The sequence below is a fragment of the Tympanuchus pallidicinctus genome, unplaced genomic scaffold (genome assembly GCF_026119805.1).
Source record: "Tympanuchus pallidicinctus isolate F22 unplaced genomic scaffold, pur_lepc_1.0 scaffold22, whole genome shotgun sequence".
Taxonomy (NCBI): Eukaryota; Metazoa; Chordata; class Aves; order Galliformes; family Phasianidae; genus Tympanuchus; species Tympanuchus pallidicinctus.
The window spans coordinates 34,584,462-34,599,570 of NW_026294739.1; the positions used below are offsets into that span (position 1 = coordinate 34,584,462).

General features: G+C 37.8%; 1 protein-coding gene across 2 annotated transcripts in view; it reads right to left on the bottom strand.

Moving 5' to 3' along the window:
* Window positions 1-15,109, bottom strand: part of URI1 (URI1 prefoldin like chaperone) — a 39,532-nt gene that overhangs the window by 13,709 nt on the left and 10,714 nt on the right. The window contains exons 2-4 of one of the 2 annotated variants that reach the window (XM_052685679.1): window positions 14,989-15,023; window positions 10,818-10,896; window positions 8,482-8,617 (exon numbers count right to left, since the gene is read on the bottom strand). In XM_052685679.1, the coding sequence (XP_052541639.1) occupies window positions 8,482-8,617; window positions 10,818-10,896; window positions 14,989-15,023 (250 nt within the window). Of the gene's footprint in view, window positions 1-8,481; window positions 8,618-9,840; window positions 9,937-10,817; window positions 10,897-14,988; window positions 15,024-15,109 lie in introns of those variants that run through there. The other variant, XM_052685680.1, reaches the window with a different exon arrangement.

Below are 15,109 nucleotides of genomic sequence, written 5' to 3' on the forward strand. Positions count from 1 at the left end.
ATTAAATAATGAATCCTTTCAATAGCAATTTATAAAATATTAAAAACTTAAGTTTCACTTTTACCTTAAAGTTATCATAAAAAACAAACTAATTTGCAAAAGAAGAAGGTCATAACTGCCTGAAAAGGAAACACAGCTTTTCTAAGACTTAAGAACTGGGGGGAAAAGGGCACAATTAAAGCCTTATACTAATAATATTAATAGACTTGCACTCTTTGTTCAACTCAAAACTAATACAAATGCAAATTTTCAGGAGAGAAGACTTATTCCATAAATTAGTTTCAACAGAGGATCTCTAAGACCTTGCACCTATTGGTCCTACGTACCCTGAAGGAGCTAAAAGCCTTTGTGGAGAAATAAGATGATTTTCTATTTTAAAATTCTTTTTAGGTTCATTAAAGTAATGCAAGAAGATGTCTTACACAAAACTATGAAGGAGGCAAGGAGCTCCTACTTTTCTACCATGGGATCTGCGAAGTCACTTCATGAAGCTTTTCTAAACAATAATGCACTGCACAAATTAGTGAGTTCCTTTCTCAGCACTGATTCTGCTCATGATACTGACACCATCATCCGTATTGCAGCATGTTAAAAAAAATCCCCGACCTTAAATTATCTGTCTCTGCAATATACAAGTATGATACAGAGTCCTATTCCCACTGTATGGACAGGAACATGAATTGAGGGAAAACTTCACCACAAAACACCCTACTTGAAAAACTGTTTTCAAAATATTCCCTCAGTATTCTTATACTTTGCTTTAACTCTCCTTCTGCTGCATGCTAACTTCAGTATTTGATCAATTTTTTCTCTGGTCTAGACACTAATCCTAAAAACATAATATGCAGATGCTCCCTGTATAGTTTTCTAGCTAGGGTATGCAATTGTGTTTCAGAGATTGCATTTATTGTAACAATAGGTCTTTCAGATAAGGATACGTAAAAATATGTTAATAGTCACAAAATGATTATAAAATGTACTTAAGTAGACAAAATGAGTTTGTATTTGTACTTGCAAAATAAAATCTACTTAGTGACTCAGACTTCTGCAAACAGGTTCAGATCCCTGCACACACAGCAGAGGGAATTACACATCACAGAGTCAAGACAAAACACAACTACCAAGCCTCTCAGAGTACCTCCATCCTAGTTCTGAACAATTCAGTACTGCACGCTTGTTTCCTTGCTGATATTTTGCAATATATCAAATACAATTACTTAAGAATAAATTATTTATAGTAGATAGTTTAGAAAGATTATGCATCTTGGAAAAGACTACACAAGCATCTGCCCTTTCCAGAAAGAAGCGAGCAACTAAACCAAGCAACTGACTATTCACCAGTGATCTCCATTAGTTCTTCTGTTTCTGAGAACCTAAAATTCTCCCCTGAAAAAGGCTCTCCATTGGCATTTCCTACTGCACACATGCAGATGAACTTCTATTCCCAAAAAGTAGCTGCAGTGGAGAAAGGCACCCAAACACACGGACACGGACAGCTGGCAGGCTGCTGCACTATGCAGCACCTCGCCCACAGCACAGGGCCTGCACAGCAATGCATGCACCAAGGAATGGGCACAGCTCTGTGAGGGAGGGAGGCAGGTATTACTCTCCTGTATTTCACAGACGAGGAAACAGACAGTTCAAGCGATCTGCTCTGGGCCACCCCAGGCACAGCAGGACAGCCGGGATTACCGTGATGCCACCAGCCGCCCCACAGACACAGGCCTGATATTCCTTGCTGGCAAAGGGACCCCTTCTGGGGCCACACCTGCAAGGGCAGACGTGTCAGCCCCGTGGGAAAGGTTCCTGCACTTAACAGCAAGGGAATCACAGGGCTCTGCATTTTAGACCTGCCACAGCACCACTGACCAAATGTTACATCTACCAGACTTAGAGGGAAACAGCTCACTTTAAAACCTAACTCTTCTTTTCTGTTTTTGAAAATAACATAATTATTAAGTGAGATCCCAGAAAAACCACCACAGAGAAAGAGAGGCTTCGTAGTCTCCTCCTCTTACTACCCCGTGGTTTAAGCTTCTTAGAGCCTTTTAAGACGGATTGAACTAGAGGCTGTTGTCCAACTTTGTCACATCCAATAACCTCAGCAAAGCCTGACATGGCTTTCAGGTGAACCCTAATAGTTCCTATTTACATGTCTTAGTTAAACTGCCTGGAAAGATAGCTCAGCACTATAGACAAGCCAGGATCTTGAGGACTGATTTCCAGGACTGCCAAAAGGAAAAGAACTTTCAAGCCTAAATCAGTATACATGGCTTTCTTCTGCATAACAGCCTTTGAACCTTTACAGGCAGCAAGATTTCTTCCCATTTAGATCATTCTTTTCCAGCAACCTTATTAGCTGAAAGGCCTGGACTGGCGTCTCTCACTCCGTGATTAGCTGGGTTTAAGAAGCAGCTCTCTGCTTTCTACATATACACTGATACAGGAAAAATAATTGGAGAACACATTTCGTACTGTTGAAATGAAGTCCACTGGAGCCAGATTTTATAAGACATGACAACATACTAACGCCAAACTGACACAAATTCTCATCTATGCATCTTGGCTTTAATGGGTTAATTAGCTTGGCTGGATACAAATTTTAATTATCTGAGTTTGACATTAATGTCCTTGGAGTGTTGTCTGTAAGGATTTGGGGAATCATAGACATTATTTTAGTTACTTCTGGAAACCGTGTGTTACACTGGGATTTAAACAGTGAGACAAGAATAGTGAGAACAGGTTGATCTATTTCGAAACATCAGACTGTGAAACAGGACAAACCGAGACAAAGCCGAAGCCTGGTCTACCTTGCTAGGGTCAGTTAGACTTTGCGTGAGCTCTGTGGATATAAAGGTGATGACTAAAGGGTTACAACAAAATTCTTTGAGTACAGGGAAAAGAACATAATTTTAGATTGAATGTATCACAGAATTCTGTATATAATTGAGATTTAGAGGTAGATCTCTTCACTATCCAACACTTTTTCTCAGGAAGAAGGCAGACAACCTTACCAACTGACGTGATCTTACGCACATAAGGCTCACACAAGCCAGGAAGAGGCACCTATGTTGGCAGCAGCAGCCACCTAAGGCAGGAACCTACCTAGCCTGCCACCATCTCACATCCCATGCAGAGAGGAAGGCGTACGGGAACAACACAGAAGAGTGCTGTACATGTGCAATCTTTCACCAGCAATTTCTAGCACAACTGACCCCTGAACAAAAAAAATACCTATCATACAGCCTCTTAATGGAGAGCAGTAATATCACTGAGGATAAAGGTAAAGTATCGTGCAATCTAATGCATGTATCCACTTCTGAATCCTTCAGAGATGGCAGGTATTTCCTCGCAAAAGTACAGCACTACAGTACAATTATAAGTACTATTAGCAGGGTGAGTTATGGCATGCTATTCTGAGTGCTTTACTTACTTTCAGGGTCTGTGCAAGTGGATTAACAGTATTTTGACAAATACAGAATAATCTGCAACAAAATATTTTTAAGACAATAGTTTTCCAAACTGCAAGTTACTTGAAACAAACTAGATCTGCAGTTCTGTACAAAGTACTATTTACTAAGAGCTTTTCAAAACACTTTTCTACATTATTCTATTCATTCCTGTTCATTCTTCTAGAGAAGCATTTGTTTTAAGATTCAAAAGAGAATCCTGATTGCTTTTTGTGTATATGGATTTAAGCTCTCTTTGTGCAACAACATAAATAATTTTTGTCTTTATAATGGCAACTGCACAAGCTCTTCCAAATGCAGAGTTCTGTGATACAACCCTTGGTGTAATACCTTTGCACCCTTTACAGAGAACCTTTGTTCCCTTCTCTGCCATCTCTTGAAATCAAAACCAAAGTCATTCAACATTGTCATTCTGCAAAAATGCGTATGGATGATTTGACTTTAGGAATATTAAGTAAATGCCACACATTTCTCTTTCAGGTTCACAGTCCTACTTGACTAGTAGAATTGTATGTATCCAGTTAAATGCTCACTAAATGTAGGAGGGTGGCATTCAGACAAGCTTCTCTGCCACCCACTCAGAATTGCCAAGACCATACGTAACCAACAGAAAGGACTATATTCTCCTTATTGTCTTCAACTGCTTACTGGTTAAAATACCGCAACCAGGTCCTGTGAGAAACCAAACACCTCCAGGAAGAGCAGAGCAAATTTAGAGCACTTAGCACTTCACAGAATCCTACCTTAGTAAGGGTACTTAAGGAACTCAAGGAGGTTACAAAGATTAAAAAAAAAAGAAAAAAAAAGCAATAATCTCGAAAAATAGCTTAAAACAACAATAACAAAAAAAAGGGCCAAGCACATTGAAATGTATTGTGCAAAATTATTCTACAGTCTATAGACAGAACAAGACAAAACATTTTTTTTTTTAAATGAAAAAAAAAACCACAACAGCTAGATTTCTTTGTAACAATACCTGCATCTTCTGTTCTTTTCCCCAAAAAGTGAGTAAGTAAGTGTGTGCTACATTCTTTAAAATACAAAGCACATTATTCTGAAACACTAAATCCTCTAAGGGTCTCACATACTCAGATGGAAAACGGAAAGCCTTCCTAGCATACATTTTGGAGACAACCTCCTTTTTTCTGGAAATGCTGATAAGGAACAAATTCCAGCCTGGTCTCATCTGCCTGGATCATCTTATTTATTAAAAACAATGCTATCTTTTAAACTCTGTATACTCTGCTCTCGGTCAATTTTGATTGACACAAATATTTGTATTAAAGGTTACGTACTGCAATTTACAATTGGGTACTATCACAATACTGTATGTTAATGTAATCAGTATTTTCATTTCATGAATTCATTTGCAGCGTGACACTGCAAGGGTATTCTTACATGTACTGAAGACACAATTGCTAAGTAGTTCAACAGTTCTCCTTTAAGAGGCATTTTTTTTTATCTGACAAATTTTTAGCATGATAAAACCACTCCTTGTTTTCTATGTATGTTTTAATTCCCCACCTTTTAAAGTGCTTAGACTCTTGGAATACCTAGCATACTGAATTAATCCACAAATATTTACAAGAAAAATCTATCTAATTTCTTCCTATAGTAACTACCACAGGGACCATTGTAATGAAAAATTTCCCATCTTAAAGAATTAATGCGATTACTGATATAGGGAAAAAAAGTAATTTATATCATCACAAACACGTAAAAGATATAATCCCATATTCACAAAAAGAATCTTTATTCCCTCTTTGAATTCTGAGACAATACAGTCTCGCCTTGAGGAGAACAGAAATATTATGAAGTACCTTAAGCAAGATAATTGTAAGAGAAAAAACTACAATTGCATTATTGTTGTGCTAAACTGTGACATACTTAAAAAGCTAATTTCTTTTATTGTAATGGAATTTGGTGTGTGTATCCTTTAATCTACTTCACTGTTTCTTCACATTTTACACACAAACATACGTGTAAAGTGTTTCCCATTACTACCTGGTGTAATAAGCTGCAACAAATTTAAAACAATTAAAACTACACTTGACAAGTTCATAAAAAGCACGAGGCTTTTTTAACAGTTTTGGAACTAACTGAACATCCGTGGATGTCATCAAAACGTGCAAAAAAAGTGCGATTTACTGCAGCTCAAATATTCAGGGAGACACGATCAATATTTTATGAAAAAGTAACACTTGACATGAGTGACTGTCCCAAATTTTACCAAATACATTTCAACCAATCACAATGCTGAATAGATTGCATCTAAATCAAAAGCTTATCCCCAAAATAGGGCCTTCTACAGCTGTATCAGTTAAAGTGCACTCACTTTCAAAATTCAGTACAGTCACCCTCCAATTTTTCCTTTCAATCAAATACATTTTAACCAAGAAATTAATCTGCTGTGCCTGGGCATTTCACTATTCCACTGAAGCAAACATTTGTTCCACTCATTCTCCTTTAAAAAGCAAATTAAACAAAACTATGACAAAAAAGATGACCTAATTAGCACTATTTAAAGCTTTTATATATAGTACACTCTTACTGCCGCCCTAACTTAGAAAGCTTTTTTCATCCTCAGCCCTATCATTTCATTTATCTGCCTCACGCTGTTATTACTTAAACATGCAAACTCACACTGTCTCTTTTTGCATTTACCTAACGTACACCCAAGGAGTCCAAAGGTGAAGAAGCTTTTCTGCAAACTTCTGCAAAATTAACTGTTAGGCCAGGGGTGGCCTCCACCAGCCCAGCGCTGGTTACTGGCGGCCTTCAGTGTGTAGACCATGCAAAATCAGTCCAGGACAGCAAAGAAGCAGCCCAGGACCAGCAAGAGGTTAAGAAATTAGCTACAGGTCTCTCTTACCCTGCCCTACAGTCCTGCTATTAAAACAGGCTGAACATAGGCTCCCTACTCTTCCCCTGCACATCATGATGACACCAAATGGACGTCACCCTGTAAGCTGCCAAGTGCCAGCAAACACAGAAGTGATGGCTTTTAAAATAACTGCAGTCCACAAGAGACTTTAAGCATTCTGAAGCACCAGTCTCTCACATTTGTGCCACAAGTGGAACATTCCCCTTACACAACAATGGCCCACAGGCCTTTCATGTAGATAACTTTTTTCTAATTGGAATAAACAAATAAAATCTCCAGTAATCTCCTCTAATTTGTCTTCACCTAGTGTGAAATGGTTTCGTAAAAGAGAAAACTGTATCTGCTAAAGTAATACATACCTTTTTTCAGAATCTTATGCACTAATATGGCTTTTATCATCCCAAAATGAAAATAGTCTTAAATAAAAAGTTTTTAGTTAATATCAGTGTTTTGGAGCCTCCCACTGGCAGCCATCACACAGCTGTAGTGAACTATCAGCTGAATGCAGCATTTATATCCAGGCATCAATGATTATTTTGCTTTAAAAGAAATGAGTATTTCTGAGTTCATATTTTAAATGCAATTTAAAAGATCGTAAAGGAAAAGAACCCAGCATTTATTGTGTGTCTCCCAGCAGACTACTTAATGTTCAAACATCTACTATGCAAAGGTCAAATGATTTCACTGAATGTAACTGTGACAAAAATATTCTGCGGCACTGAAAATAAAATATAAGATGTTCAAGGAAAGAGATACAGACCTGATATCTTGCAAGAGACAATAAATAATGTAGATTCAGTTCAACAAGAAAAAAAATCACAAAGTTCTGCCAGGAGAACCAGATTAGGAAGGATAATAGGTAAAATACTAATTGCATACTTTTGGTAATCTACTTCGTGAAAGAATATTTTTAAGTAACGCAGCAAAATATTTTTTTAAAACACTTTTCTTACACAAATTATGTTTGCACAGAATTGAAAAAAACTGTATTCAGATAGGAACCTTTGGTGTATTCAGCCACAGGCAGCAACCTGGATCACCGAACTTATAAACAAAAATGCAAAGTACTTATGCTAGTTGTAACATAGAAGCTAAAGCTGCAGAGAACAGTCATTCGGGAATGAGACAGATCATAGGTTAAACTGATGCGGAAAAAATATTTGCTCAAATGCTTATCTGAAACAAACAGCAAAGGTTAATAGGTATCAATTTATTATCCTTTTTTTTTTTGCTTTCCCTTCCTTGACATTTATATCGAGTATTTCAGGCTCTCATTGTTTCTCACACTCCTAACTTCTGTTACAAGAGTGCTGTGCATAAGGCTTGCTAGAGGTCGCCTCACCAGAGCCAAGATCCCAGCACCAGCAAAAGAGAGCTGAAAACAAAAAAGGAATTGCCTGTTTGCCTCTGCTATCACCATCTGTTGCTAATACAAGAATCTGCTGGTCACCAGTGGCACTTGGTCTGGGGAGACCCAGTGGATCACTCCACACCAATGGACAGGCACGTCAGAGACAGAAGGCCAAAATGCAGCTCAGCAGAAGTCCAGAAAACCGAGCAAGGAAAAAAAAAAAAAAATAGAAGCAATGCATATAGGAAGGAGAAGTAAGCTGAAGAACAATATAGACAAAAAACAGGATGAGGAACTAAGAGAAGAGAGACAAGGAAACAGAATACAGGAGATAAAGCAATCAGGAGCAAAGTACAATGCAACATCTGCTTTCTGGAACAGAATTTTTCACATTAAACAAAAATGACAGTTTTTTTGCCTTTTGCTTTGTTTTACTTATAGTAAACAAATAATTCCTGACTGACCTTGTAATCCAATCTCACAGCCTGCATTTTGGTAACTTAAGCAAGTCTATCATTAAAAAACAGACAAGGAAAAGGAATAAAGCTCTTGCTGGCTGTTTTAAAAAGATCCCATATTTTTAAAAAGATCCCATATTTGATAAAATACCAAGTAAAGATGGAAAAATCAAGCAGCAAAGTAATAGTGCTACATATGAACAAGATTCATTAGATAGCACACATAAAAATGTGAGCAGTGTAAATGCTACAAAAGTTATGTGTTAATGAAAAGACAGAGAATGCTGACTATTAAGTTGTGTTCAAAAATATACATACATTTTTTTCTGTGCTCGACCAGCTCAACAGCCTGCTTCGCTGAGCATTTTGAAAACCAGTTGTCACCAAGCAGAACAGTAACCTCATTGGTGTTGACAAGTTTTCCTGGCATGAAGGCAAGAGGACCAAAAGGTACCTGTCAAAGGCACAGAAAGCACTATTGAAAATAACCAATGAAAATAAACCTAGAGTCATTCATCAATTAGTTAAAGAAAAAAAAAAGTAAAATACAGCAGCAAGTAAAACTCTATAGCAGTTATTAAATGACAAACCCTTCAGAAACATCCATCTGAATTCAGTATTGTACTTGCAAAACCAGAAAAGTAGCACCTAACTAGGAAACTTGTGAAACCACAGTACAACTGAATATTCACATGGAAAACAAATCTAACATATAACAAATCTTCATAATACCTTCATAACATCTTCGTAATAAAAACAGTATTGAGCTAAAATGAGCTAAGTTTTTGCTGTTTGCAGACAAGATTCATTTCCCAGTCAAAGCAAGCTCAGCTTTGCTACCATTTTGAAAATTCTTAACATATGCAATTCTTGAAAATGTATTCTTACATAGGCAACTCAAAGACATGTAGCTTTTTTCAGTACATGCCTTTTTATTCTAAGTGCATAGAAACTTTTGTAGAGGTTTGGGGGACTGCCACGCCACTTCATTGCCTTGGGGCTGCAATCCAACAGGAGTTAGAATAGAGTATGAAAAGAGCTAAAAACCTCAACCAGCTCAATTTTCTTTTTCTTGGGATAAAAAAGACCTATCTTGGTCAGTTTGCAGCACTTTACTCTGCTGCCTTACTCACTCCCTTGGGTCATGCACTTGCTTTCCCACTGCGGTTTGTTGAAGCAGAGCACTCAGCTTGGCGACCTGTTTTCCTGGAAAGCTTTCCTCTCCAGTGTTGGCATCCAGGAGGTGCTTTCCAGAGCTCTAAGCAGTTCTGCAATAGGCAGAATCTCAACACTATGACTCTGCAGGGCAGGCTTTTCCTACACATGCACCCTGTCTTGGTTTTCAGGTAGCCTGTTCACTCTCCCCCAGAAATGATGAAAGCAAAATTGAAAACATACAAAAATATTTGGCTAACAGGATAGGAGCTATTAATACACATTTAAAATAACAGATGTGAGTTGACATGATGGCTTTAATTACAAATAAGCCCTATCTAGTTTGCTTGGGTTTTTTTTTGTAATAGTATTTTTCCTATGCTTCAAAACAATACAATCCTCTTGCTTTATGTAGCAATTGGACAGACCAATACGATGGGAAAGGAATTACAACAGAGGTGTGATGACAGAAGGACTGCATGATAGAAAGATGCTATAAAGGAAGGGAAGAAGATTGCTCACCTGTGTCCAAAGATTCCAGGTTCGGAGGGGAAAACTTCTCTAGAAAGAAACCCTTCCCCTGTGGCAGTCAGCCCTTAAATGACATCTAAGAGAGGTGCAGCCAGGCTCCACCCCTCTGGTCACACAGCTGAACTGCCTTCACCTGTGCTCCCAGGGGTGACCGGGTCCTTTCCCCAGGTCAAGGGTCCCACATCATGTTGCCATGCATTTATGCCACACACAGCATCTAAAGCAGCGCCACCAGAGCAGGAGAGGGAAACCTTTCCTTTTGCTACCGGGGAACTGTGACCCACTGCTGTCTTACAAACAGCTCAACTGTACGCTGAGCCAGGCTGCCATGCAAGAAGGCAATCAGACACCCTGTACTGGAATGAGACATTGAGTTATTTACAGGACAGCTCTCCCAGCTACAAATCTTGAATTGGATCCGGGAAGAGAAAGAAAAGGAGCAGTCAAACTGATCAAAATTCTAGGCAGCGTAAGCCAGCGTGGTAAAGTTTAAACAGGGAGCTGTGCCGTTGTTACGGAAGATTCAAAGCAAAAGAAAAGATCGCTAAGTCAATGTGAAGATCGGTGAAACAAAAATTAGCAGCACCTTTTTATGTAAAAATCAATGTTCTACAGTTTATTTCCATGAATCAGAAAATACTACGGCCACTTGCTTCAAAGGAAGTGACTAAGTACCATAATTCACTCATAATTATAGTTTTCTATACAATGGATTTACATATCAAATGTGTCAGGTTTTGTGTTAGCATTTATGTCATCAGTTTTCAGTTGTCAGTAACACTGTAATTTATAATAGATTTCAAAGAAAAGAAAAAGAAACAAAAGCAAAGGTCTAACTATCATTATCATAAATGTACCATTACTGACTACTATATAGCCACCTGAATAACATCTCCCTGTTAATGCACATACCTGGGTTACTAAAAATTTTACTTCATTATCTTTTGTGAGCTGTACAGACTACATACCATGATATCATAGGACAGTTTATCAGGCAATGTACGGAGTCGTTCTTGAAGAACTTCATAATCACTCTCCACCTTCTTCCTGTTGACAAATTCAAGTTCATTCCATTTCATATCTAACACAGAGTTAGTATTTTTCTACTATTAATTCCATAACCCACAAAAATACAAAGAAATATTATTTTACTCCTAAGCATATGCTCTCAATAAATTAATAAGTTATTTGTTAAAAAAAAAAAAAAAAAAAAAAAAGACTTGAGATGACAATTATAATAGCTACAGAGTACTTTAGAATAATGCATATTAAAGTAGGGATATGATTATTTTAGCTGGTGAGTGTATGTCTGAATTTGAGCTTTTATGGTGCTACAAATCAGTTCTCACACTAGGCCTTGGCGTATCTCACCTCATGCCCAAGTCCAGCAATTATACCACCATCAATATTTAGAAAAATAACTGAAAATTAAGTTTAATATTTTAGAAGAGGCAAATTCTTCAAAGTATCATTTGTTATAAATGATTCATTACCTTTCCTTGGGCTGACATAAATGGGCAAAATTTTAACTAATTCTGATTTTCACATTAACTTTTTGGGCCTATCAACAGTCAACATTCCTGAAAGATCTTCTGACTGGCCCAAACTCTGTCATGTCTTCAAATCCTGGCAAACAACACAGGATCAGAGCATTCCTTCTATTGCTTCTCAGAAGCCACATGCTGCCATATGAAACAGAACTGACTTGATGAACTTGGATCAATTATTCCCATGATAGATACCTGACTCTTCGGAGGCCTGTGCGGCATTTTAATTGCTATGGGGATTTTCCTTGGTGTGCAAAACAAGCTACTGTACTCCTTCTAAAAAGCCTTCTTTTCTGAAGAAACTCGTAAGGACTTAAATTCTGCTGGAAAAAGTCTTTTTAATGGACAACTCTCATCCTGAATATCATTAGAAATCAGCTCCTACATGACGTAGCTGGCATAAAAATGTCAGCTTTGATGATATTGTTTACTTGTGCTTTAAAATAGTAAACATCCTATATATGGTAGTAAATCCTGCAATAAAAGGCAACAGAAAGCACAGAGCAGCACACTTAGCAACACTGACCCCGGATGCAAATTACAGGTTTTCTGAGGATGATTCAGGAAAGCAATCTATAAATGCGCTGAGAAATGAATGTCATAGTTGATACCACAACTCTCAAAATATTATCATTGATTTTCTTAGATTCATAAGCAGAGTGAAATCTTCTTCAGCATTCATTATGAAAAATTATCTGCTACTCCTGTTTTGCCTCATTTTCTTCAGTAGCTGAATTTTGCTATCATCACACTACTTTATACCTGGAGTACTTCTTAGTTTAAGTTACTGAACTGGTCCTGAACAAAGAATTTAGGATTTCAAACCATTTGGACATTAAAGCTATATCCCACAGAACCAATTACAAAAGACGCTTGCTACTGCTTGGGTTTGGTGGAAGATCTTTCCAACACAACAGGCTAGTTTCTCTCTCCATTTAACTCATTATATTGAAAACATAATTCATTTCCTTCAAGAGAAAGGTCGAATAAATGAATCCCAACAAAACTCAAGAGATGTTTTGGGGAAAGCAGTGCAATGACAACTTGGTGTCAGCAACAATTACTTAATGATATTTAGAAAAAGCAGCCTCTGACTTGCAAAGATCTGCATTTTCAGAGAAGAGGACAATGATGCAGGCTGCTCACTAAAAAATAAGCGACCCCAAACTGAAGGCCTTGACCTCATTTCCATGAGAGAATACTCCATAGGAAAAGAATTGTATGGAAAAAAACTGCTCCCACTTAGCAGGATTAAGCACTCCCATCGTTCCATGGCTCAAAGTCACTTGACATTTCTTCAGTAACCTGAAAGAAGATACTGCCTTTAAGGTCTGACTGCTGCCCACCACCGAATAATCTGATTAGGGTACAGCAGAAATCACTCGCTCCAGATACAGCAGGGCTGGACTGCCCCGATTCATCACATCTATGCTGGCAACCTCTGGAAGCAGACTCTGCTGTGGCCATCCACCTCTCCCTACAGCAAGGCTGGGAAAAAAACATTTGGGAAGGAGCAGGATGTATCTCTGCATTCGGTGGAACAACTGCCTCTGGCCTGTCAGGCCTCTACTGTGGGATCGCCAAGTGTGGCCATGTTCCATAATGGGCCTGCTACCAACATGGTCATTCAATTTCATGCATCGACACCGAGAGCTACTGCCAAGGAAGGAAGCAGAGCTCCCTGTTCAACTTGAGCACGTGGCTACATTTTGTGTGCAGTCCATGGTCACCACTTGCATGGAGAGAATGGGCACGGGGCTTCAGCTGTGTTCACATCACTAGCAAGGGAAATACCACATCTAAATCAGACCTATCCTCAGATTCATGCCTTTAAAAATACATTTCAAGAGATGTACTAAAAAAATGAAAAAAAATAATTTAATGGAAATATGTTAAAGTTGGGCATTTTAAAACCCTATTGTTATTCACCCAGTTCTATTTAACATTCTTCTGTGTCACTGACTACTTAAAAGGTCTTATACGAACAAATTATTCAGTTGAAACAAGAGCACTCAACTCTTGCACAATCAGGATCTAAATAAGGGTACTAAATTTTAAATAGTTTTTTTAGAGTAAAAGCTGTATGACTGCTTTATAAACTGCTTTTCTACATAGAAGACATCAGTTAGTTCGGTTTTCCTTCTGACATTCTGTGCCTACGTCCCCCAAACTCACAGGATCGCGGCCAGATTTTGCTCAAAACCAAATAAACAAGCAAACCTTCCCACTGCCAACCTTTCCACACCATTCTACAAACCTCAGCTGTAGATACGGAAGGAAATAACAGTTACAACTTCCCAAACTTATAAAAAATCGGTTCCAATTTTAAGGCTCTCAATTAGTTTATTTCTGAAAAATTTGTGAAAGAATGTAGATGCAGATTTTCACACTATACCAAATTGGTCTGGACACTGCAGAAAGTCCCCCAAAAGTATGGGTATTATGTAAATGCTGACTAACTTAACTACAGCAGCACCAGTAGGCACTTCAATAATATTTCCCTTATTGAAAATTAATGCAGTCTCTGAATTTTAAACATAAATGAAGCATATTAGTTTTAGATTATTTTTGCAAGCCGATACTCAGAATTTAATATGATGATGTGTATAGATTGCCCTGATTTTTTTCCTCTTATCCAGGGCTTGCAGCCTATGTGCATTTAAAGTAAAAAAAAAATTGATACACACTAAATATAAATTATTTGCTTGGAGATCTTTCAGGCATGAAGAAAAAGCCTCTTAAAATAAATTTAAAATATTATATGCTTGATGGTGTATAACCAAAGGTTTAATCTCGCCACTAAAGGGGCAGTTGCTGTGATTCTGCAATAACCCTGCAGACAATAATCAAGACAGCTCCTGTTGTTCTCTCAGTAAAATCATGGTAAACACAGCATGGATATATTGTAATTTGATATCTGTAAGATCTACTGTTATATCTCACAGTAACTCATAATATAAGATTTCATTCACCATTAAATGTACATTTTCCTCAGATGCCATAGAAAACTACTATTTACTAAGCATGTTTTCTATTAACCAGAAATTGCCAACAGAGAAAAAAGTGCCCAGAGATTTATTTCTTTTTTTAAATAAAACAAATCATTTCTCTTTAAGCATTATAACATGGTTTACTGGGGGGGGGGGGGGGGGGGGGGGGGGAAGGAAATGGAAACATTACTTTCACATTGTTTGTGGGTTTTTTCCCCCAAGTATGCTAGAACATTTTCCCTACTTGCTCATAGTTACAGAGGAAACAAGAAGAATAATTGAATCTACCTTGGGAATACCCTTCCACCAAGCAGGGGTGGAAATTCAATTCAGCATTCATCCCACAAGGTTATTCGGGGAAAAATGGTGAATGAAACGGGTATTTAAGAGAATAACCACTAAGGTTCAGTGTATTTAAAGCAATGGAAAATATAAACATCTTAAAGACAAGCACACTGCAATAATTCCGAGCTACCTCCAGTCCTCAAAACGTTCTCGCAGAATCTGGCTATCCTTTAGAACAAACAGTACAATAACTTTACAGAACACAGCTAGGTTACTAATCAGTATTTTAGGCATGTAATGAAACATTTTTCACTTACCAGTGCTGGATTTTCTCTTGGCAGGTAGTGACCACCTGGCATTAAAACAGATAACTACTCATGAAAAAACAAGGCTAAGCACACAGCGGCAATGTCAATGTATCAGAAACTACAACAGTCA